At 42.2% G+C, this 25,068-nt stretch overlaps 4 protein-coding genes across 6 annotated transcripts; 2 read left to right on the top strand and 2 right to left on the bottom strand.

Annotated features, from left to right (window-relative positions):
• Window positions 1-559: 559 nt before the first annotated feature.
• LOC115737923 (SART-1 family protein DOT2) lies at window positions 560-8,102 on the bottom strand. Of its 2 annotated transcripts, XM_030670342.2 has the most exons (13): window positions 7,821-8,102; window positions 6,279-7,151; window positions 5,490-5,637; window positions 5,336-5,390; window positions 4,846-4,959; window positions 4,666-4,762; window positions 4,526-4,592; window positions 4,391-4,450; window positions 3,664-4,282; window positions 2,595-2,953; window positions 2,216-2,436; window positions 1,543-1,624; window positions 560-1,071 (listed from the first exon to the last, which is right to left on the bottom strand). In XM_030670342.2, exons 2-13 carry the CDS (start codon window positions 7,076-7,078, stop codon window positions 997-999), a joined length of 2,697 nt encoding a protein of 898 aa, XP_030526202.2. In that variant the 5' UTR covers window positions 7,079-7,151; window positions 7,821-8,102; the 3' UTR covers window positions 560-996. The 2 variants fall into 2 exon arrangements, with proteins under 2 accessions (XP_030526202.2, XP_048139736.1); XM_048283779.1 differs by lacking the exon at window positions 7,821-8,102 and having other exon boundaries at window positions 6,279-7,184.
• A 1,316-nt stretch (window positions 8,103-9,418) lies between these two features.
• Window positions 9,419-22,717, bottom strand: LOC115737958. Of its 2 annotated transcripts, XM_048283673.1 has the most exons (6): window positions 22,687-22,717; window positions 12,309-12,692; window positions 10,669-10,731; window positions 10,381-10,443; window positions 10,212-10,280; window positions 9,419-9,876 (listed from the first exon to the last, which is right to left on the bottom strand). In XM_048283673.1, exons 2-6 carry the CDS (start codon window positions 12,654-12,656, stop codon window positions 9,709-9,711), a joined length of 711 nt encoding a protein of 236 aa, XP_048139630.1. In that variant the 5' UTR covers window positions 12,657-12,692; window positions 22,687-22,717; the 3' UTR covers window positions 9,419-9,708. The 2 variants fall into 2 exon arrangements, with proteins under 2 accessions (XP_048139630.1, XP_030526268.2); XM_030670408.2 differs by lacking the exon at window positions 22,687-22,717 and having other exon boundaries at window positions 12,309-12,756.
• LOC115738026 (acanthoscurrin-2) lies at window positions 19,141-19,878 on the top strand. Its single transcript, XM_030670502.2, has one exon. It carries the CDS (start codon window positions 19,141-19,143, stop codon window positions 19,876-19,878), a length of 738 nt encoding a protein of 245 aa, XP_030526362.2.
• LOC115737959 (ribonuclease 3-like protein 1) lies at window positions 22,704-25,029 on the top strand. Its single transcript, XM_030670412.2, has 5 exons — window positions 22,704-22,829; window positions 23,086-23,297; window positions 23,732-23,847; window positions 24,046-24,204; window positions 24,979-25,029. The coding sequence occupies exons 2-5, from the start codon at window positions 23,280-23,282 to the stop codon at window positions 25,007-25,009; spliced, it is 324 nt and encodes a 107-aa protein (XP_030526272.2). The 5' UTR covers window positions 22,704-22,829; window positions 23,086-23,279; the 3' UTR covers window positions 25,010-25,029.
• The last annotated feature ends 39 nt before the right edge of the window (window positions 25,030-25,068 follow it).

Below are 25,068 nucleotides of genomic sequence, written 5' to 3'. Positions count from 1 at the left end.
ACAATTCAGAACGCCAGAACCAGAGTAACGATGAATAACACCATCGAAGTGCTCTCCAAACGGAGTGTTTTGAGAGGGGTGGATAAAAAGACTTCTGTGATAAAGTCACCAATTTATAGTGAGCCAAATGATCTAAGAACACATTCCCTGACCTTTTTATGCTGTATTTGGTTTTAAGAAATTCTGTAGTCGGTTCCCTCGCTAATTCATCAACCTCAAAACGACAGCGCCAAAGTAAGGCTTTTCCGCAAGAAATTGACAGCGAGAACTCTTGAAGATAAAGGTGCATCTTACTGCGTACTGTAATACCAATTGAGTTGTTGAGAACCATTCCTCGGTAGGCTTGATTTCCAAGTCATAGAGCAACACAATCTAGGGGAGGAGATACAGAACTGAAACGGGAAAAAGATTTGACAAGACGGCTTTTAAGAAGTGTGACCTCTACCACCTTTAGAAATATAATCATGTCCACACTGCAAGATTATTGATTGTACTACAGGTTCTCAAATCATGCAAGCACCGCGGAATACAAGCAGAGACATGCACACACCCGACCACATTCACACACAAGCATGCACGCCCTATACATAACAACAAATCAAACTAGGTTTTACACTAATGGCCATCAACCCTCCACAAACACATGCAGAGCATTTAACTTGCCGGGTCACTTGTCTAACAGCAAGAGTAGCATCTGGGAAAATAGCCACCTGCTTATCACAAAATCTGTACAACTATCTGTAGGAACAGTAACAGTGAATAAGTTCGCTAGTGAAGGTGCCATTAAATTCTTGGGCAACAAAGGATTCTCAAAAATTGCCGCCTTGTCGTCTTGTTGGCCTTACAGGTCTTAAGTACATCTTCGAAAGCAACAAGAGCAGATAAGAGTAATGTAATGTGGTGATGTAATTGATGCCCTGAGCCTGAAATTACTTCCAGCCCCAAAAGCAAGTTGCTCCAAACTCGACGTATAATAGAAGGCCTGTCGAGAACACGTCAAGTTTTTGGCTTCTTTAGTGCTCCCAAGTTACTAGGCTCAGGCTTTCGCTTTATCCCCAAGAAATGCTCAACCTAGAATAGAACCGAACATCAGAACCTATGAAGTATGAACCAAGGGCAGGTGGCTTTTAAAGCCAGTACAAAGGAATGAGGGCATAGATGAAAAGATAAGCTTCCTAGATAAAGGAAAACAAAAGGAGAAGAGAAAAGCCCTAAAACTATTTGACAAACCCAGCTTGAAAATTGTGATGCCTAACACCTTGCTTTTTTTTTTTTTTTTGGGAAAAGTCTAGTGAGACTAGTCTAAAATGTGTCAGGAAGCAGAAGTGCAAAAATGATCAGATGGTGACAAATACTCATATAAATCATTCCAAGTGGTGTTAAAAGTATTGCCTGGCAGTGCCACATACATATAATATACCTTGCACCTGAGATGCATGGCGATAATATTTGCATCAAAGATTATGGTGCAAAAAACCAAAGCACATTTCCTTTGCAACAAAATAAGAGTAATCCTACGTTCAAACTTGGGTCGACACTGACCTTCCTATCTCCAAGCATGGGCGTTAAGCTCCCTGGATCTTTCTCAATGGTGGCAAATCCACTTCTCGGATCACTGTTTTGACTGGAAACAACCCATAAAAAAAAAAAAAACAAAAACCAAATAAACAAATAGGCACAAAGTAAAAAAAAAGTTATCATTATTTTATCATTCAATTACGATGGTGAATAGACATTGCATGAAGTCTACCCTAGACTTCCTAGATGGTGTCTGATTGTCTTCTCCGATATAGATTGTTTATCATCAATCAAGCAGGTCAGCCCACTCAAATTTCCATTAATGGGCCACCATTTTAAGTATGTGTGAGAGACACTATAGGATGTTCTATGATGCATGGTCATTGGCTATGATACATAAGTTAACAAACTCATAAGTCTAGGAACTGGAGATTCCTATCAAAACATCTGGGGAAATATAATCAGGGAAGAGTTGTACAGGCAATGATCTACAGAGCTGTACATAAGCAAACAGAAACAAGTCCTCGACAGAGCCCAGGCTCCAAGGAACGCGGCAAAAAGATAGTCGCCCTTTGGTTGTGAAACAAGACACTCCATGTTGACCTCTTATAAAGTCAGGTCAATCTAAAATGCCATGTACTTAATTGCCAGTGAATAAAGAAATAGCAACTTGATTTTATAGCACAGAAGAACATACCCCGGCTTAACATGACCACTTAGCACAAGATAAGGTGTCTTCATTTGAGCTTGAGCTTCCCTCATCCTCTCTGCAGACAATGAAGGCGTGTCTGAATTCTTCATCTGCTTCAACTTCAATTCTTCGTGGTATTGCTTCATGCGCTTCTCTTGCTTCATTTTGCCAGGTCCTTTTCCATGAAATTTATGGGAAATCAATCGGAAAGCTTCCTTTGGGGTTAACTGTTGCAAGACAATCAAAATCAGGAGACCAGTTTAAAAATGTCAAAGTAATAAATTGGCTTTTCAGTGTCACACGCAAAAAGAATAATAATGGAGAATTTAGTACAACAAGGCTATTTTCTGATAATCTAATATTTTTTTCCTTTCAACAAACTTACTATTCGGCCAAATTCATCCGTCCTTTCAATGCGGATCTCTTTCTGTCCATCATCTGCAATGCCTACGAGCTTGCTTTTCTTCTTATCCATGTTTCTACCACCCCACTCAACGGTTTCTTTAAGCGTTCCCCGATCCTTGAGCAGCTTTAGGGCACCCGACAGCCCTTTCCCCACTGCAGCTTCATGAATTGTCTCATCCGGAACAACTTCCTCCTCATCCTCATTAACAGGACTTTCATCATTACCAAATTCTTTAGATTCAGTCCAGCCTCCGGGCTCATCTTTTGTTTCATTATCAGATGTTACTGGTGCTTCGTCTTCATCCATGAAGACATCTTCAGTGTCCGGCTTACGAGATGCTGGAACATGAGAGAGAGAGAGAGAGGGGGGTAACGGCAAAATTTCAGTAACTCTCTTAACGAGAAAACATCACATATTCTTTCAGACACTAAAGATCATATGAGGGTATTCTCATTGTTGCAATGCAAGCCCATTGAGCATGTCCCTTTTCCCTTCTAAGTAGAACCAACACCATTCTTAGGCAGCAGCATCCTATAGTATTATTCGTGATTTTAAAACTAAGCAATTCCGATATGGCCAAAAGAGTTGAGGAAGTCCACCTCTCTTCAAGACAGCAATCCCCTTGATCAGCAATTATAATTTTTATGATAATGCAAAAGTTTAAATGCATCCCAAATAAACAAGCTACTATGACTGCATGAGCAACAGACTGAAATGTATGTGAAAAGTTTGCTTGCTTGCAAGTGCACTGCTTGTTTGCACATAGACAAAAAGAGAGCCCTAAAAGAAGTCACCTATAATCTTTCTTTTGGTACACATACAATGAAAGAACAAAACATGTTGCTCATTGACCATCCAAACATTTCCAGGATTCTAAACGAAACAGCCACCTTAAACTAGTTTTGACCCAATAAGCAGAGATGCTACCGAAATCAGGAAAAGGCAGTAATCTAAAAAGTCCGGAGAAGAAAATAAGGGTTCTACAGTTCAGAAATGAAAATATAATCACAAATTGTCCAGGCCAACACAGAATTAATCGAGTTTATACCTTCATCAACCTCGAGGCCTGAAACAAACCCTTCTATTTCTGTCATGACAACCCTGCTTTCCTGTGATTCACCAGTCACAAGACTCTGATTTTCTGCACTCTGTGTGCTGGGGATCCTAGTGGCACGGAGAGCTATTGCTTTAGGACCAGAAGGCCCCTCCTCTTCTTGCTTCTTCAGAGCCAATTTCCTAGCTCTCTCTAAAGATTTATAAAGATCCTCATCATCATCGGCAATGACTGCGTTTTCTTCATTCTCCGTCTTAATGGGAAGAGTTTGCTCCACGCGCAGTGACCTAGATGCCTCCTCTGCTTTAGCATAGGCCAATTGGTAGGCATTTTTTCTCATCTCAGCATCAATTTTCTCTTGTTCTTCTCTGCTAGCCTGCCTCCTCCCATCCTTACGTGATCCAAGATCTCCAACACCAATCCCTGCTGAAATTGCTTCCGCTTCAAGGGCATCTAAGTCCAACTTCTCTTTCTTCCTCAAGGATTTCTTTTTCTTGGGCTTTCTGAATTGAAGCATTTCCTCTTGAGTGAAATAATCAGACGAGATCTTGGCAGATGAGCTGAGATCTTCATAATGACTACTTGAAGAAGCACTCTGTAGCCTCCTCCTTAGCTGTATATGAAGTACATGAAACTTCTTTAGAACAACCAAGCAGACCTCCCAAGCAGACCTCCCTATTCTAACTAATGCTGAACCATAATATGCAGAAAAACTAGTTACCTCTTCCAGTTTCTTTTCAGCTTCATTGGTCAAACGTCCACTAGAGTCGAGAGTTACCCCCTGAAACAATCAAAAGAAGTGGGAACTCAATAGCTGGATATAACACTTGAAATCAGTTAAGAGGAAAAAGCTAACCTCATCTTGAGCTGGATCGTCATATTGTGGAAGTAATTTCTTCTCCGATGCAGGATCATCACTGAATCTGAAACAACAACAGTGCTAACAATAAGTTGAGTGTATGCATATACAATTAGGTATAATAATATTTGGCTTACTTGTCATCATAGATTCCAGTCTTCTTCTTGCAAGCTTTGTAAGCTTCATCCCTCTGTTTCTGCTCTCCAATTTCTACGTTCTCAAGCATATCAACCTCTGCATTTACAAGCAAAACTTGATCAAACATAAAATTAAACAAGTAATAAGGGCCAAAGATAATGCGATTACCAAAGGCTTACCTTCATTGATGTCTCCATTTGCAAGTATGTTCTGATCTTTGAGTGTCAAAACAACTGCTCCACCGTCAATAACCTTATCAAGTCCGTGAAGTACTTTCACCCCTGCTAGATCATCTGTCAACAAAGTTGTTCAATATGCAATAAGATCAATCTTATAGAAGCTTAAAGCATAACAAAAACAAGGATAAATCAAGTAGAGATAAGACCATTCTGGACGAAATAAGCAATACTTGGCAAGTGCATGAATGAAAAAGAAGGCTGAGCAAACACAACAGCATGCATGCACCATTAGGTCCTAATAATCTGATGTTCTAGTGTTCCCAACACAATTGCAAAGCACTTGTAAGTTTGAGAAGGGAGTATACTGAACTCATTACATGCTTCTTAGTTCAAGAAAAGTCATTAAATCAAAAGCATAGAACATGTATATGACATAATTCACAAGTTCTCTGAAACATTAATCTTTATCCAGGAGATGAAGAAATCATACGAGCATTTCTGGGAACTTCTTGCTCATCTTCACTCTCTCCGTGACCAATATCATCCTGAGAATGAGCATAAGAGGATTAGTTACTAGTTACTAGTTACCTATATTAATCAAGTATTTATAATAAAAAAAAAGGCATCTAAAATCACAGTCTGACCTGCTCCTCAAATACTTTCGATAGCCGGAGGACTTTCTCCTTTTCTGCATTCCTTTTCTGTTCAAGCTTACGACTCCTATTAACCCATGCCAATATCTCAGAAGCACCCTCAGGCTCGGGCTGTCTTTTCAGTCTCTCTTCTTTTGCCCTAAATAGAAGACAGTCACATCACAGAAATAGAGCAGTTCAAAAAAGAATGTTACTCTACATGTTAATGGGTAAAAGCAAATGGTACCAAGTTTGCAAGATTTTCAAAGTCCAAAATCGTAATCTATGGAAATATTTGAGATGTAACCACCTAGTACATAAAGGAAAGTTCAGCAACATATCATGATGCAAGTCATGCTCCAAATACTAAGTTCATACCTTAAATTTAGCTACTGAACTTGCATCATGAGACATGACATAGGCGAATTGTTTCTCACTACAACATTTCATTTATCAAGTTTTGCAGCAACATCAAATAAATTCAGAGCAACACGCAGCTTGTAACCCACAACCAGCAGGCATAACTAATGTCCATATGTTTTGGACAATTTCTCTACATCTGAGAAAGTAAAAAAATGCATATCACACAAGTCTTTAGTAAAATTCCATGGTGCAAAAAAATCCAGAATGTTTAACCCCAATTTTCCTTGAGCTTTAACCATCAGAACAACATGCCTTAGTGAAGTTGCAACATGTATTTGGGAACAAAAAAGTTCAAAAACAAGTGCAATCAAGATTCAGATACAACTCAACTCAAAATAGAAAACCAATTCCCTGAAAGCACAATGAATGTTCACTTACTTTGAGATGCGGTCCTGTAGTATGGAGGTGGACAACCTGGCTCCATCTGAAGCACTATCGGGATTTTGCCCGCGCCCAACGTCGTCCTTTTCTTCGGCAATGTCAAATTCCACCCTATCATCCTTGATCCTATCATAGTCGTGTGCATCCCCTTTCCTCGTTACCCTTTCTTTATCTCTTGACCTGTCTCTGTCATGATCTTCCTCCCGGTCCCTCTGCCTATTGCTCTTCTCCTTTGCTTCATCTGTCAACCTGTCCTTCTCCTTTTCTCTCCCTTTGTCTCTATATTTTTCTCTCTCCTTCTCCTTTAGCTTCTCCTTTTCCCTCTCTCTTTCTTTCTCTCTGCTACTCTTCTCCTTCCCCTTCTCTTTGTCATCACTCTCCTTTTCTACCTCTCGATCCTTCCGTCTATCCTTTCGATCTTTTTCCCTCTCGCGCTCCCGCTCCCGCTCCTTCTCCTTGTCTCTATGTTTGTCACGCTGTTCATGATCTCGCTCTTTCTCTCTACCCTTAGTAATCCTGCTCCTATCCTTCTCGTGCTCTTCTCCATCTTCCTTCCTCCTATCCTTCTCACGCTCATCTCTATCATCCTTCCTCCTATCCCTGCTTGAGAGTCTATCGTCTTTTGCTTCTTTATCTTTATCTTTGTTCCCTTGATCCTTCTCTTCTCGGTGACCACTCTTCTTCCGCTCCTTATTCCTATTCTTACTCGAATCTCTAGACTTTTGCCCTCCAATTTCCTCGGAATCACCATCTCCCACGTCTCGCTTCTCTCTATAGGGAGATCCATCTAATTCCATCTCCTCACTCTATTCAACTTTTGAACCCTTTACGCCAATGCTACAACCTTCAGACAAGTACTGACAATGATGCCTGTTCAAGGAGGGTTGTTTGTATGAGATGATTAATGGAAATCAGTCAGATGGAAATGCTATTACTTCCTGTCAAAATCACGAGAAAAAAAATGTTTGGCAATGTAGTTTGATATTCCCATTAATCGAATTACCCTAACTTTTCCAAAATCAAAGGCATTCATCATCATCGTAAATCAAACTTCACTGTTACTATCTATTGAAGCAAAGTTCTTTCTCTGCACCTTACATGCATAAACAGGATAGAGGCTTTACACCCCTTTGCTTGAATAAATGTGCTCACCTAATTCTCCGGTTTCAATTTGCCATGTTCCGCACGTGGAACAATCATTGCCCTCTTAAGTAAACAAGAAACACGAAAGCAGGCAATTAGCTATTTCATAACATCAACAAAGAGTAACACGAAAGCAAACTCAAGGCGGAGCTCAACTGATTCAAACCATCGACTCGCGGTAGAAACTACCAGAAACTAGGGAAATAATCAGTTTTATGATGATAAAAGATTCGACCGGCAGCAGAACGGGAATTGAAAAGCTAAAAGCAAGAAGAAACCCTAACAGCAAGCAAAACTCGATTCAGGAATCCAGTTGGTGAACGATTCACGCACTCCCCGGAAAAAAAGTTCAATAAAAAAACGAGCTGAAGTCTGTCTGAAATCAACTAAATTTACCTGATTGATACGACGGAGTTCGCAATTCTAGATTCGCGAGAGATAGAACAAAAGCAGCCGAGCGCAACGGGAAGGTGGATAGAGAAGGCAACCCTGTGGCTTCAATCGTTAAAGAGCGTTAGCTGTGCGACGCTTGAATCTCGCGAAGGCTTCGAACTGGAAGCACCGCCTCTGAAGATTCCAAGGCAGAGAATTAGCCTTTGATGAAGGCCGAGCCGACGCAACAGCCGCACGTCGGAGGAGGTCGATAAGGCCGAGCTCAATTTTCAGGGCCGTGATTCTGCCGAGTCCTTATAAAATGGGTCATGCCTAAACAACCTGTATTTTAACTTATTTGAGTTTCTAAGTGTAAAACAGGTCTGGAGACTCAAATCAAAGGAAAATCGATTTCGTTAATTTGAACGTAAGAATTAAATGGCCTGCATAAGTAAAATGTTCCTTATTGTTTGCATGGCATTTGGCAAACCCGTAACCCAAGGGAGGTTTTGGATACATTGGAATGTTGCATTAGCGAAATACAAGTACAATTTTTTTTTTCTTGCTCGGCTTTCACAATTCTGGAAAATGTCCCTACCTAACATGATGTCACCGATGAGGATTTAGGACGCCATCGGAGACTATGGCGAGGATGAATGTGGATGCTAGCAAAGCTAGATTTGACGATAGCAGCCTCGAGGCGAATTGGCCCGGGTTGCGCGAACCCCTATGGTCCGGCAACCTCATGCGATGTCACCTTTGGGTTGCGCGACCTCAAGTGACATTTGCATGATGTCGGCCGATCATAGACAAGGCAGCCAATGCTAGATCTGGCTTGTTGGCAGCCATTCTTAGCCTTGTCAGAGGCTCACCGGCCTCTAGTCAACCTTTGAGGCCTTGTCGTTTTTGAGCTTTTTTTTTTTAAATGCAAAAATGCTTTTCAAAGTGTGATTTTGGTATATACTATGTAAGCCAAAGTTATTTCTCAATGCACTTCAAAATTAGATTTCACCAAACATTATTTACCTTTCAAAAAATCCCTTTAGCTCAAAGTCTTTTGCAGACATTTCTTCAAAACTGAACCAAGCGCACCTCGGAAACGCATTTCGTAAATCAAACATCATTTTCATCGCCAATAAGTTGTATTCTATGAATTCGATTTAGAGAAAAGAATAAGTGCTCCTAGATGATAATGGCCGATTTATTTTAGCACAGGTGTGGCGACATTTCAGCTTTCATTAGAAATTTTATTTGGATCGCTTGAAATAATTAATCAATAGAAAATATTTTCATCATCGACAATAATCTCTAAACTTTTTGATGAAAATATTTTTCATTTATTTATTATTATTATCAAAATAAATAATCGCTTTTAGAAAAAATATTTTTTTAAATCATTCATTTTTCATAAAATAAATGGAGCTACGTGTAAGCTAGTCTGCTGGGAACTATCGAAAGATGTTCACCTTTGAAAGGATATTCACCTTCTAAGCTGATGATCCGAAACAATTATTGACCAGGAAACTCTCGTAACTAAAAGACCCAGCATACGAAGTAGAATCGATGTTACCATAACTCCAAATGGATCAACAAATCTGCCAACAGATAAAAGAGGACAATTGATCAAGGAATACTCTCCCTTCGTATTACGAAAACTTGAAAAAAAACCGACCTTGACATGTTAACATTTATAAACCACTCCCCCTAACTTGCTTGATTAAAATTTACTTACATGCAATTAGAAAGGTTAAAAATGGACCTGGAACTGTCAAACCCTTGTCATAGTTTGTTACAGGATTCATCCTACAACACAATCGGGACTCTCCAATCAGGGACACGATCCGACCCGACCCTCAGTGAACTCCCTGCTACGTGATTGCTTGGAACTCTCAGCACGTTGCAAGTGGAAGTCTCAGCCGGAATCTTCCACTGGCAAATTGAGATCAGGTAGCTCAAAGATTCTTTCACAAGTTTCGACCTTGCATAGTTTTGATGTGCTCCTGCACGGGGAACCGGAACCGGCATTCTGTGGTTGCACTTGGGGAGTCATCTTGGCTTCCTGCTTACATTGCACATCAAGCTGTGCAGCGATATAAAATCACCATCAGCATCTGAGAGATTCGAAGAATATTTCCCTAATCTGAATCCATAGCCATTCCAAACAAGTCGCCCATAAGAGGATAGTGTCATCAGTTACAAGGTACCATAGCCACTTCGCTTTTTTTTTTTTTTTTTTTATATAGTCGAGGCAGATCCAATTAGTTAAGGAACAAAAACATGAGAAAGATCAAAGCTAAATCATGACTCAAGTTGATATAGTGCCTTGATACCCAATCGATAGGCTAAACGGTACTTCCAAATTACTACAAAGAAGACACAACTTCATACAGCTTAACACGAGAAAGGAAACCTCACCTTCATCTTCTTCAAGCTTTGGTTCGCAAGTCTTTGCTTCTCAACGACAAGACGCAAGTTTTCCAATCCCTGCCCATCAAGAAAAGCGAAAACTCATCCATCTAGGACAAAGCATCCTACTCCGATGCTAAAGAGCGGCGACTCGCAACATGGAAAGAAGCAAACATACCCATCTTAGTCTTCTTCTTTCCTTCAAGAGCTTGTTCTCCTCCTCCCTCAGTTCAGCCAGTGTCTGCCACAAGTGTCAGAGATATATCCACGCAAATTAGAGGGATTATGACAATGTATACCACTTTCAAACAAGATGAACAAAAAACTGAACACGTACAATCTCTATGCAACGCTCACATCACCTCGAGTACTACTCTAGAAACTGTATGTCTTTGGACACAATTCTAATAACTTCACTTGTACTACAGAGACCACGAAGAAATTCGTAAGTCCGAGAATTTGTTACCTTTTTCTTTCTCGGTCTCTTGCTGGGTGTGCCAGCGCTCGTGGTCGTGCTCCCATTGATGGTCTGGATGACATTTTCCACAAGTCAAGTCATTTTGGTCCATGATGAAATTAAACAACAGGCAAAAGCACCTTACCAAAAAAAAAAAAAACAACAGGCAAAAGCAAAACTGGGAACGTCAAGCACTTGCATTGGAAAGGGTCGTCTAAAAAGATGAGAACAACAACTCGCAATTGGAGTGGGAGAAAAGAGAGTGCACAAGGTTGAATAATTTGGGCTGGGTTCGTTGACGATTTGGTCATTCTACATGCTTCGGTTACCGGCCGTTATCTGGGCAAAATTCAAATTGGGCCCGATAGCCCAATATCCGAAGAGGAACCCAGGTAAGAGTCAAAAGTCAGCCCATGCACGGAAAGGAAATGAACAAGAATCACAAACTGGTCCCTTACGACAGTGTTTTCCGTTGAAAAATTTTTCTAAACCATATAATCCAATCATTTTTCACTAGAACACCAGGCCCAATCGAGGCCATCCATCGTGCCCAGAAAAGGTTTAGCATCCCAACTTCTGACCCTGCCAAACCGTCTCGTGAAACTCCCCCTTTGCTTTTTGTCCTTTTTCCCATTTGAGCAAATCGGGGACGGGGGGGTTTGTCATGCGATGCACTTCTCGCAAAACCGACAGTCAGCCGTCGCAATACAGTACTCTGCCGTCTGCCCTGTCACGTGAAAAGTACGCAAAAGCAGAGGGCATTTGCGAACATCACTCGAGATCACCGGCGAGAAATGGAGACAGAAACACTTCATGCCGTGACGTGATGAAGATCAAGCTGATCGATCCTTTGGAGAAAAGGATTTCAGGGTCGTTGTAGCTTTGATATGATTCGGCGACGCTTGCGATGGCGAGATGTAGCGCAACATGCATGCGCCCCCAGGGGACCGTAAAGTGAGGCGGGACGCACCGAATAATTCGGCTCTTGTAAAAGCAGAGTTCAACATAAAGCGCACAACCACTACCCAACCAAAACTGCACACACTCCCATTTTTTTGCCACGACAACACGCCACCCCCTAACAGCACGCGCGTTTTACCTAAATGCCCTTGTGCCTCGCAAACGCCGTTTAGTAAGACGGGGGTTGACCCTCGCAAATTAACAGTAAAAGAAAAGGTTGAAAATCTCGAGAGCTAATATGGGACCGAAGCAAGGGTCCGAATGGGTCGGTCACGACCCGGGAAAAGCAGTCCCGTTTTCAACGAAGCGTCTCTTTCTAAGGTGTTTCTTCTGCTCATCCACTCCCCCGGGTAAATACCCGAGGACACATGGGTCATCTTCGTCCACAACTGGGAAACGAAGAGACCACCCAACTGGTTAGTGTATACTCGGACCTCGACTCAGAGCCCACACTGATCTCCACCGTTGGATTTGGTGACGCCACGGTCAGCAGGCCGTGTTTGACGGTTCATGTTACGAGAACCGACGCGCCGATCTCCTTAAACCGCTGGCCCAAAACAACAAAACTCCCCCCCTCGCACAAGCCTCGCGAACCAGATTCGAGCCTATGGAAGAGCGACACGTGGCCGCTAGAGCAAACGACGTTGAAAAAAAGAAGTGCACGAGCGCAGTACGATTACAGTACCCACCTTAGATCTTGCCTTCTCCGGTGACTTGACGACGGGGACGCTACACTCTTCGTCGCCTCCTCCTCCACCGCCGCCGCCGCTGGTGGAGGTGGCACCGCTCCAGGAGAGGGGAGTCGTCGGGCTCGCTCGAGCTGGCTCGCCGCCGCCCTTCTTCCGCCCGGGGTCCTTCGGCGCGGGCTTGGAGTTGGACGACCTACGCTGACGCACGGTCCAGTCGAGCTTCAGAGCGCGCGCGGCGGCCGCGTGAGGAGGCGCGTCCCCGCGGCGGATCCGGATGAGGAGCTCCGCCACCGTGGAGTCGTCCGTCATGGCGATGGTCAGCCACTCAGCCTCGTCGTCGCAGGCCATGTGTTGCGGGTCGTCTCCAGAGAGAGAGAGAGAGAGGAGAAGGAAAGTGCAAAAGAGATGGTGGTGGAAAAGGAGGTGGAGGCTAAAGAAGGAAAATGGAAGCGTAGGTTGTGCTGAATGTCATGAAAAATAAGAATTTAACGAAAAAAATAAAACAAAAAAAGGCCAATAATAATGGCGTTCGATGATGGATGGATAGATGGGTGTGTGACACTGCTCGCGTTCGTTTGTGGAGGAATTGTGGGCTTTGATTGATCTTTCCCCCTCCTCCTAGTCTCGCGTCTCCCCTCTGTTCGTGTCCGGGGCCCACCTGTGGAACCCGTGGCATCTGGTCTCTTTTGCGTTTCGTTTACTTCTTCTGGTTGTGTTGTGGGGAATGGGCGAAAATTCCTTAGGACGACTCTGCCCGCGACCGGATTGTAATGTGTCGTTGCCGTGGAGGCTCGCGACGAAACCGACAACTCCATACATGTTCTACACGGTACATTTAATACTGTCTCTAGCTAGGACAAACGGTGGAGCTATGATATGAAGCGTTCCTCGCAGCTTTTCCCATTCCTTTGTTTGGTTTGACCAACTTTAACAAGAAAACTGCATCCAACATTGACGACGTGAGAAAGCATAGAAAAGTAGGGGGTAACACAAATGATGAATTAAGAGATATGATACTTGCCACCCGTAGAAATCCATCTAAGACATAAGAGTAAAAACAAGAAATCCTTCTTGTTAACAAGTTAAAGGCTCAATTCATTCATCAATCAAAACAAGTCACCCATTCTCATTCATCGAAGCTTCCTTATATAAGCGAGCATGGAACAACCCTCCAAGCTTGAGTAATGAGACTCATCGATGAAATACAAAACTCTTAGGAAAGACAAAAGACTCATGGAAAATAGAAAATGTAATAAATTCCTAGAAACTATAACTTTGACTCTTTAAGGAAGACAAATCACAATTAATAAAGACTCTGGGAATCTAAAAGTCATTCAACCATTCTTGAAAATATAAGAAATTATGGATGGCCTTGGACGAATGTGAATAGTTTGAAGTCACCGATGAATGAACTTTGATATCGGTAAAATTCGTTGATCGGTAAGAAGCCGATCGGTAACCTTGCAATCGGTGAGAAGCGTTTGTTGAATTGGCAACTCTTCGATGTCTTTAAGGAATGCTCCGGCATCGAGCGCTTTTGCTGCATGAAAACTCGTCTACGAGTTTCCTTCGTCTTCTTCTTCATGGTAAGGAGAAAGATCGGCAACATTGAACGTTGCAAAAACAGCATACTCACCAGGGAGTTCGATTTTATATGGGTTGTCATTGATCCTCTGTAGCACTTTGAAAGATCCATCGGCTCTAGGCTTCAATTTTCCATGACGACCTCGAGGAAATCGTTCCTTTCGAAGATGAAGCCAAACCAAATCTCCTTCTTTGAAAGCCGCAGGCCGTCGATGCTTGTTCGCTCTTTCTTCATACTTGGCATTGTGCTTTATAATCTTTTCCCAAATCTGCTTATGGAGCTTTTTCAAATAATCCGCATGTTCCTCGGTGTCTCCGCTAAAATGATGAGTGATGGGAAGTAGAGCTAAGTCTAATGGACTAACAGGATTTTTCCCAATACAATGCTGGATATCTATAATAAGTGGAACGCCAGGTGGAATTTCTTCCGGAACAACATCCGAAAATTCTCGGAGATAAGGTTTTATCTTAGTAGGAACATTATAATGTTCTTCGTTCTCCTCTAACACTATAAGAGCATGTGCCTCCATGGAATCTTCCAAAGCTTTATCAACTTCAGATTTAGAGAGCAAATTATTTCCCTCCCCAATAGATGGTTTAGGAATACTCTCCATTTTGGAAGGACCCAAGATGATCTTGACTCCATCTTTCTTGAAAGCATAAGTATTTTTGAACCCATCATGCTTTGTTTTTTTATCAAATTGCCAAGGCCTCCCGAGAAGCAAATGGCAAGCATCCATGGGAACGACGTCACACCACCCTTCATCGGTATATTTTTTTTTCCAATGGAAAATTGGACGAGACATCGTTTATCGACTCGTACCTCATTTCCCTTGTGAAGTCAAGAAAGCTTGTATGGTTGTGGGTGTTTCTCCGTTTTGAGGTGCAATTTGTCCACCATCGCTGATGCTACGACATTTTCACAACTTCCTCTATCGACGATAACATCATACACCTTTCCATGAGAGGTGCATCGAGTGTGAAAAATGTTGTTACGAAGCCACGCATCGTCTCCATCGGGAATAGCATTCAAGATCCGACGAATGATTGCAGACTCTCCTTGGTCTCCATAGATAACTTCATCTCCCTCCTCCGATTCTTCATTGGAACGATGGGAGCCTTCATGATTGTCTTCTTCAATTTCTTCTTCTACTAGATAATCAATCTTAGAATTTGGACAATCGGAGGCAATATGTCCAAACCCTTGGCATTTGAAACATTTGACAGAATTGGAGCGCTTGAAACTCGATGATCCACTGTTCTTCAACACGGATTTTGAAGCCATAGCTTTTTCTTTAGGAAGAGAAGAACTCTCCCCTTCGGAATAGCTTTCTTTGTTTCAATATCACGAACTAGCACGAGCCTCTTTAAGTTGCCGTTCAACCTTAAGAACAAATTGACAAACATTACTATAAGTCCAATAAGGCTGAAGTTGGACAACATTACCGATTTCTGATCGAAGTCCGCCAAGGTACCGAGCAACAGTTTGCTCCTCGGACTCAAAAACGTCACAAAGCATCATAAGGTGATCAAATTCCGCGGTATATTCCTCCACGAACAGCTTCTTTTGCTTCAAATTGTGGAATTGGAGGAAAGTATTTTGTTGATAGTTCATCGGTAGGAACTTCTTCTTCAATTCTTTTCGCATCTTCTCCCACGTGATGATACGACTTTTTCCGTCACGAGATCTTTGCTTCTTCAAACGCTCCCACCAAATAGATGCGTGCTTTTTAAGCTTAATGGCAACGAGCTTCACCATTCTATCATTCGGTATGTTTTGGTAGTCAAAAACTCTTTCGACCGTGTGTAGCCAATCCATGAACTCTTCGGGTTGAAGTTTCCCTTTGAATTCAGGAATATCAACCTTCACATATGAATCTCGTTGAAATGCATGAGGTCTTCGATGCTAACGTCAAGGAAGTCCCTCCTCACTCGAAGCATCACTTCGAGCACTAGCAAAGGGGTTGACATTTTCTTCGTCAGAGGGAATACCATTTGAATCGTGACGCAGATCATCACGTCCCGCAGGTTCGTAGCATTGCAAATGCTCCTGCAGTTGATGTGCTTGTCTTCTTAAATCATCCGCCTCCACGTCTCGTAGGTCTCTTTATCGAGCAGTAGGAAACTCAACGTTTGGTCCACGTTGATGACGACCAGCCATTGAACCAAAGCTTCGATATCGACCGACACCGGGAAAAAGCGTAGAGAAGTAGGAGGTAACACAAGGGAGGAACTAAGGGATATGATACTTGCCACCCGTAGGAATCTACTTAAGAGATAAGAGTAGAAACTAGGGGTGATCGGTTCCCGGTCCGGTCCGGTTCCCCTCAAGAACCGAGAACCGGACCGGTGGTTCCGGTTCTCAATTTTCCGGATCCGGGAACCGGACCACCGGTCCGGTCCGGTTCCCGGGCAATTCCATTGGATTGAACATATGCCAAAAAAAAAATTGTACCATTCTTGGACGGTCTTGATCTAGAAAATATAGAGATTGGACATTAAAAAATTTCGAGTTCATTTCCTAAAATGGGTCTTTCAATGCAAAGTTGAGAATTTTTTGCAAGATTGTTTCCAAAATGCATATGGGATTCAAGCAAAAATAATCTCCCTTTGGGTCAAAAATGGCCCAAGGACCAACTGAGGCAAGATCGAAATGGAGATTTTATTTGGGGACTAAAAAGGCAAGATCGAGAAAACTCCATGCGCATGGAGCTTTCTTGATCAAAATATAAAAAAAAAAATCGATCGGTCCGGTCCTAGCGGTCCAGTCCTGGCGGACCCTAGAACCGGGAACCGGACCGCTCCCTCTAGAACCGGGAACCGGACCACCGGTCCCGGTCCGGTCCGGGCGGTCCCGGTTCGGGCAATCCGATTTGCTCACCCCTAGTAGAAACAAGAAATCATTCTTGTTAACAAGCCAAAGGCTCGATTAATTCATCAATCAAAACAAGTCACCCATTCTCATTCATCAAAGCATCCTTATTTAGGCAAGCATGGAACAACCCTCCGAGCTTGAGTAATGAGACTAATCGATGAAATACAAAACTCTTGGGAAAGACAAAAGACTCGTGGAAAATAGAAAACATAATAAATTCCTAGGAACTAGAATTTTGACTCTTTAGGGAAGATAAATCACAATTAATAAAGACTCTGTAAATCTAAACGTCATTCAACTACTCTTGAAAATATAAGAAGTTATGGACGGCCTTCGACGAATGTGAACGGTCCGAAGTTACCGATGAATGAACTTTGATATCGGTAAAATTCGTTGATTGGTAAGAAGCCGATCGATAACCTCGCAATCGGTGAGAAGCGTTCATTGAATCGGCAACTCTTCGATGTCTTCAAGGAATGCTCTGGCATCAAACATAACTTTGGCTAATGTCGAGAGACCGGAGCGCAACTCGATCCATGATTCCTTGTAGCTGATTAGGTGTTCTTGATTAAGTGAAAGAGTTTTTTTTGCCAATAACTTTTATGCACTTTTACACCTTTGGTTTCCGAAAATGATCGGTTAAGGGAGAGTCATTTACGATTAGAGAAAATATATATGTTTACATTGGGGAAATTGAATTTTCTAACCTGAAAATGGGAAATAATTTTCTTAAAAAAGGATATACGAGAAAGTATCTTTCCTTTATAGCGGAATAAATAAACATACCCTTTTAGAATCGCCTCTGGTTTTTCGTTAAAAGGAAAAGTTGCCGACAGCGCATTGGGAAGATTAAATTTGGAACGGATTATCTTCTAATTCTAAACGTACTAGATTAGCCTAGGATAAAGTTGAAGCCAAGGTGAGCACAGACTAAAGAGGGCCCTCGGAGAGAGATGGAAATCTTTGAGTCAAAACTGCTCATCATTGGGCAAGACAGCGATGAAAAAAGAGGTGCGGCTAGACTGAAAAGCCTCCGGTTCTCATGCAGTTGAGAAGCAGGCGTCGAAAGTTATTGGGAAAGCCCAAGGCCCACCTAAATCGCAGCGTCATTTGTGCTGCCATTCTATGGAAAGATTAAGCAGGATCCTCGTAGAGCATTTGGTGTTTACCATGGGCTAGACGTACAAACTATGTGGTCTGGGTGTGCTGGCATCAGAATTTACGAAGAGCAGATTACTGAGAATACTGCCTTTGATGCTGAGAAGTCTCGTCCAGATGTCAGTTCAAGTCTAGAGATTGTGACTGAAAGAGCATTTTAGTTGCTGGTACATGTGGAAGAGTAGGAATGAGAGACGGGTATTAACTTTTAACCGGGCTGAAGAACAACACCTCCAAGTTGTGGTCTTTCTTTATTAATACTGCGTCGAAGGAGTTTTGTCCATGGCTGTGGAAGCAACAGGCAAGATTGGGAATGGTTCCACACCCCCAAGTTGTGGAACTCACTCGTTATGCAGAATGAGCTAACACTGAGGCATGGGGGTGCAAATAGAATTAAGAATTCACTCATTCATTTATTTATATATTTTTTTTGTTGAAATAAATGAAACTTAAAATAATATTTAAATTAAAAAAAAACCAAAAGGAATACATTAATAAAAAGAGAGGTTAAAATGCACGGATCGATTACCGACTCGATTTTCACTGTAATTTGAAATGTACATGTTGGAATATGGTTAACAAGGAATTAAAGTCTGACAGTGTTCAGCTTGCAGATCATTTTCTTTTGGGAAATGCTTCAAACTATAATTTTAACCGTAGACCCACATACCATTGTTCCCATATGACACTTCTTCTAATCCTAAACGTGGGATCGCTTATAGAAATGACATGCTGCAATTCTTTTCTTGATAGCAGGTCACAGCTATCGCATATTTTACATAAATATTCATTAATTGAGAGATCGTACGGTAAAAAATAATTGAAGCTAGTGTCATGTCATCAACTTCCTTTTCTTTTTGTCGTCATCAAACAAAAAAGGGGATGTACAAACACCAAAATCACATGCAAAAAGGTTCTTGACATGCAAAATGAACAGAAAAAAAAAAAAAACAAGATACTCTGTTTACACCAAGAAGCCAAACCAAAACAGATCAGTGCTTAATAGACGGAGAGTCGAACTGCGGCGAGAACTGAAATGGAGGCAAAAACGGAATTGGCGGTGCCGACCATGTCGGAATGCCGGGGAACAGCGGAGGCGGCAAGATGAAATCCGGCGTTTCCGGAAGTTGAAATGACGGTGGCGTTAGTAGTGGAAGTTCCGGTGGCAGCAATGGGAAGAAAGGCGGCTCAGGCGCTGGAGGAGAGAAAACGGGGATGGGCGGGAGGGTCGGCGGCGGCAGGAGGAAGTCCGGTGGCGTCTCTGGTAGGGTGAAAGGAGGGGGTGGGGACACCAGTGGAAATGGTGGTGCCTCTGAGGCGAAGGCGGGTGGTGATAGCCATGGGAACGCGGGCGGTGCTTCCTGGACTACTGGCGGGGGCGGAGAGGGAACAAGCGGCGGTGGGAAAATGAACTCGGTGGGCGGAGACAAGAACCAAGGCGGCGGCGGAGGAGGGGCCACTGGCAGGGGGGGCGGAGGGAGCTCTTCCGGCGGGGGCGGTGACGGGACGAGCGGGGGAGGAGACGGGGAGGGCGGGGGTGGAGAGGGTGGCGGAGGGGAGGGAGGTGGTGGGGATGCGGCGGGCGGCGGAGAGGATGGAGGTGGGGGGGGGAAGGGGAAGGTGGTGACTCTGGTTCCGGTGGAGGCGGGGGAGAGGAGGGTAAAGGAGGGGGTTGCTGCAGGAGGGGCGGAGGGGAGGAGACAAGCGGGGGCGGGAGGGGGACGGGGATGGGGGGAGGAGAGAAAACGAGGGGTGGGGGAGCAGAGGAGGGGACGGGCGAGGGCGAGGGCGAGGGCGGGGCCGGGAGAAGGGGTTGTCAGGAGAGGAAGGGGAGGTGGAGAAGGGCCATTGGCCGCAGCTTCCGAAGAGGAAGCGGTAAAAGGGGTCGCAATTGGCTCTCGGTCGAGTCCTTGTTCCTCGGCCACCGCCACGGCCACGGCCACGTCTAGATGATCCGCTTCTCTTGTCTTGGGTTAGTATAGATTGTTGGGGGGGGGTTGGAGTTGCTTCTTCACGTGTACGGATGGATTGTGTTTGTGTGGTCGTCGGGGTTATGAGAAGCAACGACACTAGCACTAGACCCACGACTTTGACGACTCTCTTAGCCCTCCTCATCGTTGTTTTGTTGACGTCTCCAGACTCGATACTCTCATCTCTCTCTCTCTCTCTTTTGGTTTCAACTTTCATCATGAAATGAAACCTAGCGGGTATATATAAGGGAGCTTAAAAAAAATTGAGGGTATGAGCTGCATGTTGCCGACCGTAGCTGAATATATTCTCGAGATACGTGCATATGGTTGTGCATATCGTAGTAGTAAATACATCAAGGAGATCAAATCTTCTCTCTCTCTCTCCCATTTCATTTAACGAGAGTGCAGCTGCTAAAATGCGTGTGAACGGATATGGACTGGACTGACAACAGAGAGAGATGGCTGAACTAGAACAAAAGGCGAAAGGAAGTGGTTTCGGTGGGGTTGCATCGGTTCATGTGCCATTTTGGAGACGATGAAACCCTCTTTAAATGCGATTGTGCAGCAGCGGGAGCAGGCCCTGCCTTGACCTTCAATCCCATCGTTCATTGATGATTCTACCCCTGTTTAATGCTTGCTTCCCTTCTCTCAAGGTTGTCTGGCTGGTTTGGGTTTTGACCAAATCACACGAGACGGAGCCATTCATTCATAAATAGGTCGCTGTAAAACGAGAGGAAAGAGAGAGAGAGAGCGCTGGTAGGTGAATTTCAGAGCTAGGCCCAGCCCATTGGCATGAAATGCGACCAACCTATCTTGGTCCGGTCAGTGCAACTAATGAAGTAGGAGAGACGGAACATTTTTTAAGGCCCAATACTCAAAAAAATTTCTAACTTTAGTATTTGTGATAATTCATAAAAAATCAAAAAATTTTCAAAAAAGGACCCCAAGTGGCCTCATTTTCTCAAATAAGGGCATAAATTAGACGTTATTTCAAATAAGAGCATGAAGTGCCCTCATCGTGTCAAAGAAGGGCATGAACTACATATTGTTTCAAATAAGAGCCTAAAGTGACTATATTAATATAACAAATAGGCCTAGGTCACTTTAGTTAGGGGTATTTTAGTCATTTAATACTTTATTTTATTTTTTTCATTTTCTATTTTTAATATATTTTGAAAAAAACAAAAAAACAAAACAACAACAAAGAAATAGACCTCCCGAGTGATTTTTTCCTCTTTTTTTTTTGTCACTTTTTGTTTTTTCTTTTGTTTTAACAAAAAAAAAAGATTAAATTTACATTTTTACCAAAATGCTTTTGATTGGTCGAAAAATTTGGGTGATCAATTGGCAAGGTTAGGCCCTTATTTGAAACAATCATAGGCACCTCAAGCCCTTCTTTGAGATTATGATGGCACTTTAGGCTCTCATTTGCAACAAAGTTCACTTCAGAGCCTTATTTGAGAAAATGAAGACACTTGGGTCCTTTTTTTGAAATTTTTCCTAAAAAATCTCCAACTTTTGCTTTTGCCCCAATTCTACTCTAAACTTTTACTTTTATCCCAATTCACCGGCCTAGTATTAAAATAAAAAAAAAACCTCAACTTTAGCATATATCCTAATTACATTCAAAATTTTTTTTTTGTCTCATAAAAAATCTTCAACTTTTAATTTTGTCCCAATTCTACCACTATTAGCCTTTCATCCATAATCGCCATTAATTAATCTTATGTGGTGTTTCCACGTTGTTAATGAATTATAGCTCAGCAAAGTTGACATGAAAAACCCTTGAACTTCTTTTATGGAGAAAGGTGTCAAAAAAGTCCTAAACCTATTTTTTTGTGCCAATTCGGTCCCAAACCTTTTTTTAGTCATAAACCTTTTGCATTTGTGCCAATTTAATGATAAATCAATGCAATAGGTTTAGAACTTTTTTGACACTTCTTCCTCTTTTCTATTGCTTGCTTCCCTACATATTGTTAGGAGATGCAGAGTTACTTGACACTCAATAGCCCAACGAATGGCTAAACATGAAGATATTTAGACGAACGATCTAAAATCTTGTTGTTCCTAAAACCCACTGTTTCTAAATTTTGAAGATTAATTGATAAATTTAGCGAGAAAATTCGAGCCATGTAAGATTAAGTAATGATGATTATGGACGGAACACTGATGCCGATAGAATTGGGATAAAAGTAAAAGTTTGAGGTTTTTTATGAGATAAAAAAATATTCCGGATATATTCTTACAAAAAAAAAAATGTTTCGGATATAATTGGGATATATGTTAAAGTTGAAGATTTTTTTGGGTATTAGTTTGGTAGAATTGAGACAAAAGTAAAAGTTTGAGATTTTTTATGAGATAGAAAATTTGTTTGGATATAATTATCATAAATGCTAAAGTTGGATTTTTTTTGGTATTAGGCACATTTTTTTAACAAAGTTTACTCGTGACTGACTGCTGGTAGTTGAACCTCTAGATCCCTTTTTTCCATTTTCTAGCTTACTGCGTTATCTCTTGTCTCTTTCTTTGACAGGTTCACTCATATATCCTCTCCCATGAAAAACAAATAATTTATGTATTTTTAATGATGATTTTTATTGCTTAAAGTAATTAATAACAAAAGTTTAAATACCAACAATAATTCATATTTAGATACAATAAAGTTATTATTTATTTATTTATTTTTACAAGTGACACAAATAATTTTTTTTAAATTAATTTATTTTTTCGCGAGAAGTCTAAAAGCACGTTCTAGCATTTCTCCCGCAAATTTTACCTACTGTACAATCAGAGAGAGAGAGAGAGAGAGAGAGAGAGAGACGAGGACGAGTCGGTATTGCAATGCAAGAGCAGATGGAGGAGAAGCATTCCGACCCAAAAAGCTTCGACCTGAGAAATCCGCAAAGCGTCATCAACGCAAAGCCTCATCTTCAGGTAAAAAGCTTCATTCCTGTTAGCTGACCTTAAAATGGAAGAGACTATCTATAGTAGCTGCTGCCAATTCTGTATCTCTCTCTCTCTCCCTTCTCTTCTAGTTCAGGGTCCGGCTAAGCCAATTCTACGGTACCTATTGCCCCTTTGCAAGTTTCAATATTGTCTCGTTATGTGTGTTCTGTACTCCTTTTGGTACCTAAGTTATGGTTTCGATTTGTTTTGGTACCGTGCTTTTCTTGATGGCAAACTTTTCCAGAATAAGTTGGGCAAAGCCAGCAGCACTAGCCAGTACAGGAAGGTGGTTAACCGTTAAGGCAAACCCAAGCCCAGTAGAGAAGCAAGCTGATTCACAACAATCACCCATAATTCAAGACTCTTCTTTGATGCCCCCTGCACTGTGCACAGAGGGCAAGATCATCACCGTCAAGAAAGAGAAGGACACCAGTGAGGATGAGGCAAGTCCTCAAGGTATAACCTTCTTGTCATACCAGCTTCGGTGCACGGAGGTTGATTACTTGATGTTAATTTTGGGGGGCATTCCTACCTAGAATCTTCTTGTTTTGATATCGGAAGCTGTTATAAAATCAGAATTATCTATTGTAATAACAGAGACTAGGTTCTTATCGTACCGGATAGATGGTCCCATCTGTAGTTTCTATCGAAAGAAACCTGCACTGCAGTCCCCGAAAGCGGGTTTGCATTGAGGTTCCTAGCATCAGCTGCATCATACCTTCAAATAGAGAGCTTTATACCATGACCACCTTTTTTGAGCTTTGCTTAATTGAACTTTGATCGAGTCTAGTAGTTTATTTATCTGTTTCTAATAAAGGGTTGTAGGATATTTTTGCTCTTTTGGCGATAGAAGGTCTCTAAATAGATGCACTTGCATACCTAAATTTTAGGTGATGGCGAGAGTGGATCGGCCAAAGCAAAGTTGTATGAGATATGTGCGGCAAACAAGTGGAAGCTCCCTTGCTTTGAGTGCTACAAAGACGAAGGAACCAAGCCACTCGAGACAGTAAGCTTGTGTTAATAGCAGCGGGGAGTTTCACAATAGATTTTCGACAGATTAAAGAATCACGATCTGCCCTTAAGTTTTTAAGTAAGACAGACTAACAAATTTGACCGGTGTTTGATCTCATTCTTGACAACATTACAAATTGCACATGCACTATCTGCTTCCAAAGGTAATTTTCCTGTCGCTATGGGTCTGCAGATTCTCATTCAAAGTAATTACAGAGGTTAAAGATGAATCCCGAGTCACGATATTGGAGTGCTTTAGTGCACCAAGGTCAAAGAAAAATGCTGCCGCACAGCATGCAGCTGAAGGGGCACTCTGGTACCTGAAGCATCTGGGGTATCCTCCGAAGAAAAGGTGAAAAGAAAAGAGAGAAATTGCGAGGGTTTATTGATTTAGTTAGCCATTGTTCATATTCTTTCTTGCTTGCCGCTGGAAATAGTAGCTCTGATGGGAGTTTGTTGGAATGGTGTGTCTCGGATCGTAGGTTGGGAGAGCGACACTGCTTTGTTGTGTAAATTATTAATTCGCGATACTACTGCGTGTTGCTTTGCTCCTTGGTCCTGCTGGCATTCCTTGTTGTAGCTGTTAGCCCTGACCGATCGTGAGGTTTGTTCCGATGGCGCAATCATTTGGTAGAGATGATCGGAGTGGTCGTCCTATGACTTGATCGGAGCATAAAAATGGCAGTTACTTTGCATCTACATTTGCTCTGATTTTTTTTTTTTTTTTACGGTCAAATAACTAGTCACATACGAAATTCACAGAATGATAACATCCGGCTCTTCATACCAGGGGAGAAGTCATGGCTAGCTTTGTCAGCAACATCGCTCACAGCGCATCCCCCAAAGCAGTATTAATTTCGTAAATGCTTTAGGTGTGTTTATTCCTGGTCAATTTCAGAGAAAGCATCTGTCTCACCAGTACTTCCATAACCTGCATTTTTGAAAAGAAATCGATCTAATGTCATGTAAATACCATGGAATAAGTTTTCTCCTCCGAGCACATGCAATGGAACCTTAGATTTCTTAAATTGCATTGATTTCTCCTAAGCACGTTGTAGATTCTTGTGCAAGACTTACATCATTTGATGACACCGAGTTAACTATGTTTCGCCTCTTCACACGTAAGAAAACACTACAAAATCGGTAGCTGCTGCTGAGGAAGCGCTTGGATACCTAAAGCATCCATCGATTAGAGGTAAATATATTGGCACTCCGT

This window comes from Rhodamnia argentea, chromosome 8 (genome assembly GCF_020921035.1).
Source record: "Rhodamnia argentea isolate NSW1041297 chromosome 8, ASM2092103v1, whole genome shotgun sequence".
In the NCBI taxonomy this organism is placed as follows: Eukaryota; Viridiplantae; Streptophyta; class Magnoliopsida; order Myrtales; family Myrtaceae; genus Rhodamnia; species Rhodamnia argentea.
This window is presented reverse-complemented; position numbering and strand designations above follow the sequence as displayed.

What these genes read in the sequence shown, in the direction of transcription:
- LOC115737958 (XM_048283673.1), bottom strand. Translation starts at nt 12,656, where the DNA reads ATGGCCTGCGACGACGAGGCTGAGTGGCTGACCATCGCCATGACGGAC. An exon ending in AAAGAAGAAGACTAAGATGG is followed by an intron (nt 10,281 to 10,380) that starts GTATGTTTGCTT and finishes CTTGATGGGCAG; the next exon opens with GGATTGGAAAACTTGCGTCT. An exon ending in AAAGCTTGAAGAAGATGAAG is followed by an intron (nt 9,877 to 10,211) that starts GTGAGGTTTCCT and finishes ATCGCTGCACAG; the next exon opens with CTTGATGTGCAATGTAAGCA.
- LOC115737923 (XM_030670342.2), bottom strand. Translation starts at nt 7,078, where the DNA reads ATGGAATTAGATGGATCTCCCTATAGAGAGAAGCGAGACGTGGGAGAT. An exon ending in CTACAGGACCGCATCTCAAA is followed by an intron (nt 5,638 to 6,278) that starts GTAAGTGAACAT and finishes TCTTCTATTTAG; the next exon opens with GGCAAAAGAAGAGAGACTGA. An exon ending in AGTGGTCATGTTAAGCCGGG is followed by an intron (nt 1,625 to 2,215) that starts GTATGTTCTTCT and finishes GGTTGTTTCCAG; the next exon opens with TCAAAACAGTGATCCGAGAA.
- LOC115738026 (XM_030670502.2), top strand. Translation starts at nt 19,141, where the DNA reads ATGGGCGGGAGGGTCGGCGGCGGCAGGAGGAAGTCCGGTGGCGTCTCT.
- LOC115737959 (XM_030670412.2), top strand. An exon ending in GAACCAAGCCACTCGAGACA is followed by an intron (nt 23,848 to 24,045) that starts GTAAGCTTGTGT and finishes ATGGGTCTGCAG; the next exon opens with ATTCTCATTCAAAGTAATTA. An exon ending in GGGTATCCTCCGAAGAAAAG is followed by an intron (nt 24,205 to 24,978) that starts GTGAAAAGAAAA and finishes TTCACACGTAAG; the next exon opens with AAAACACTACAAAATCGGTA.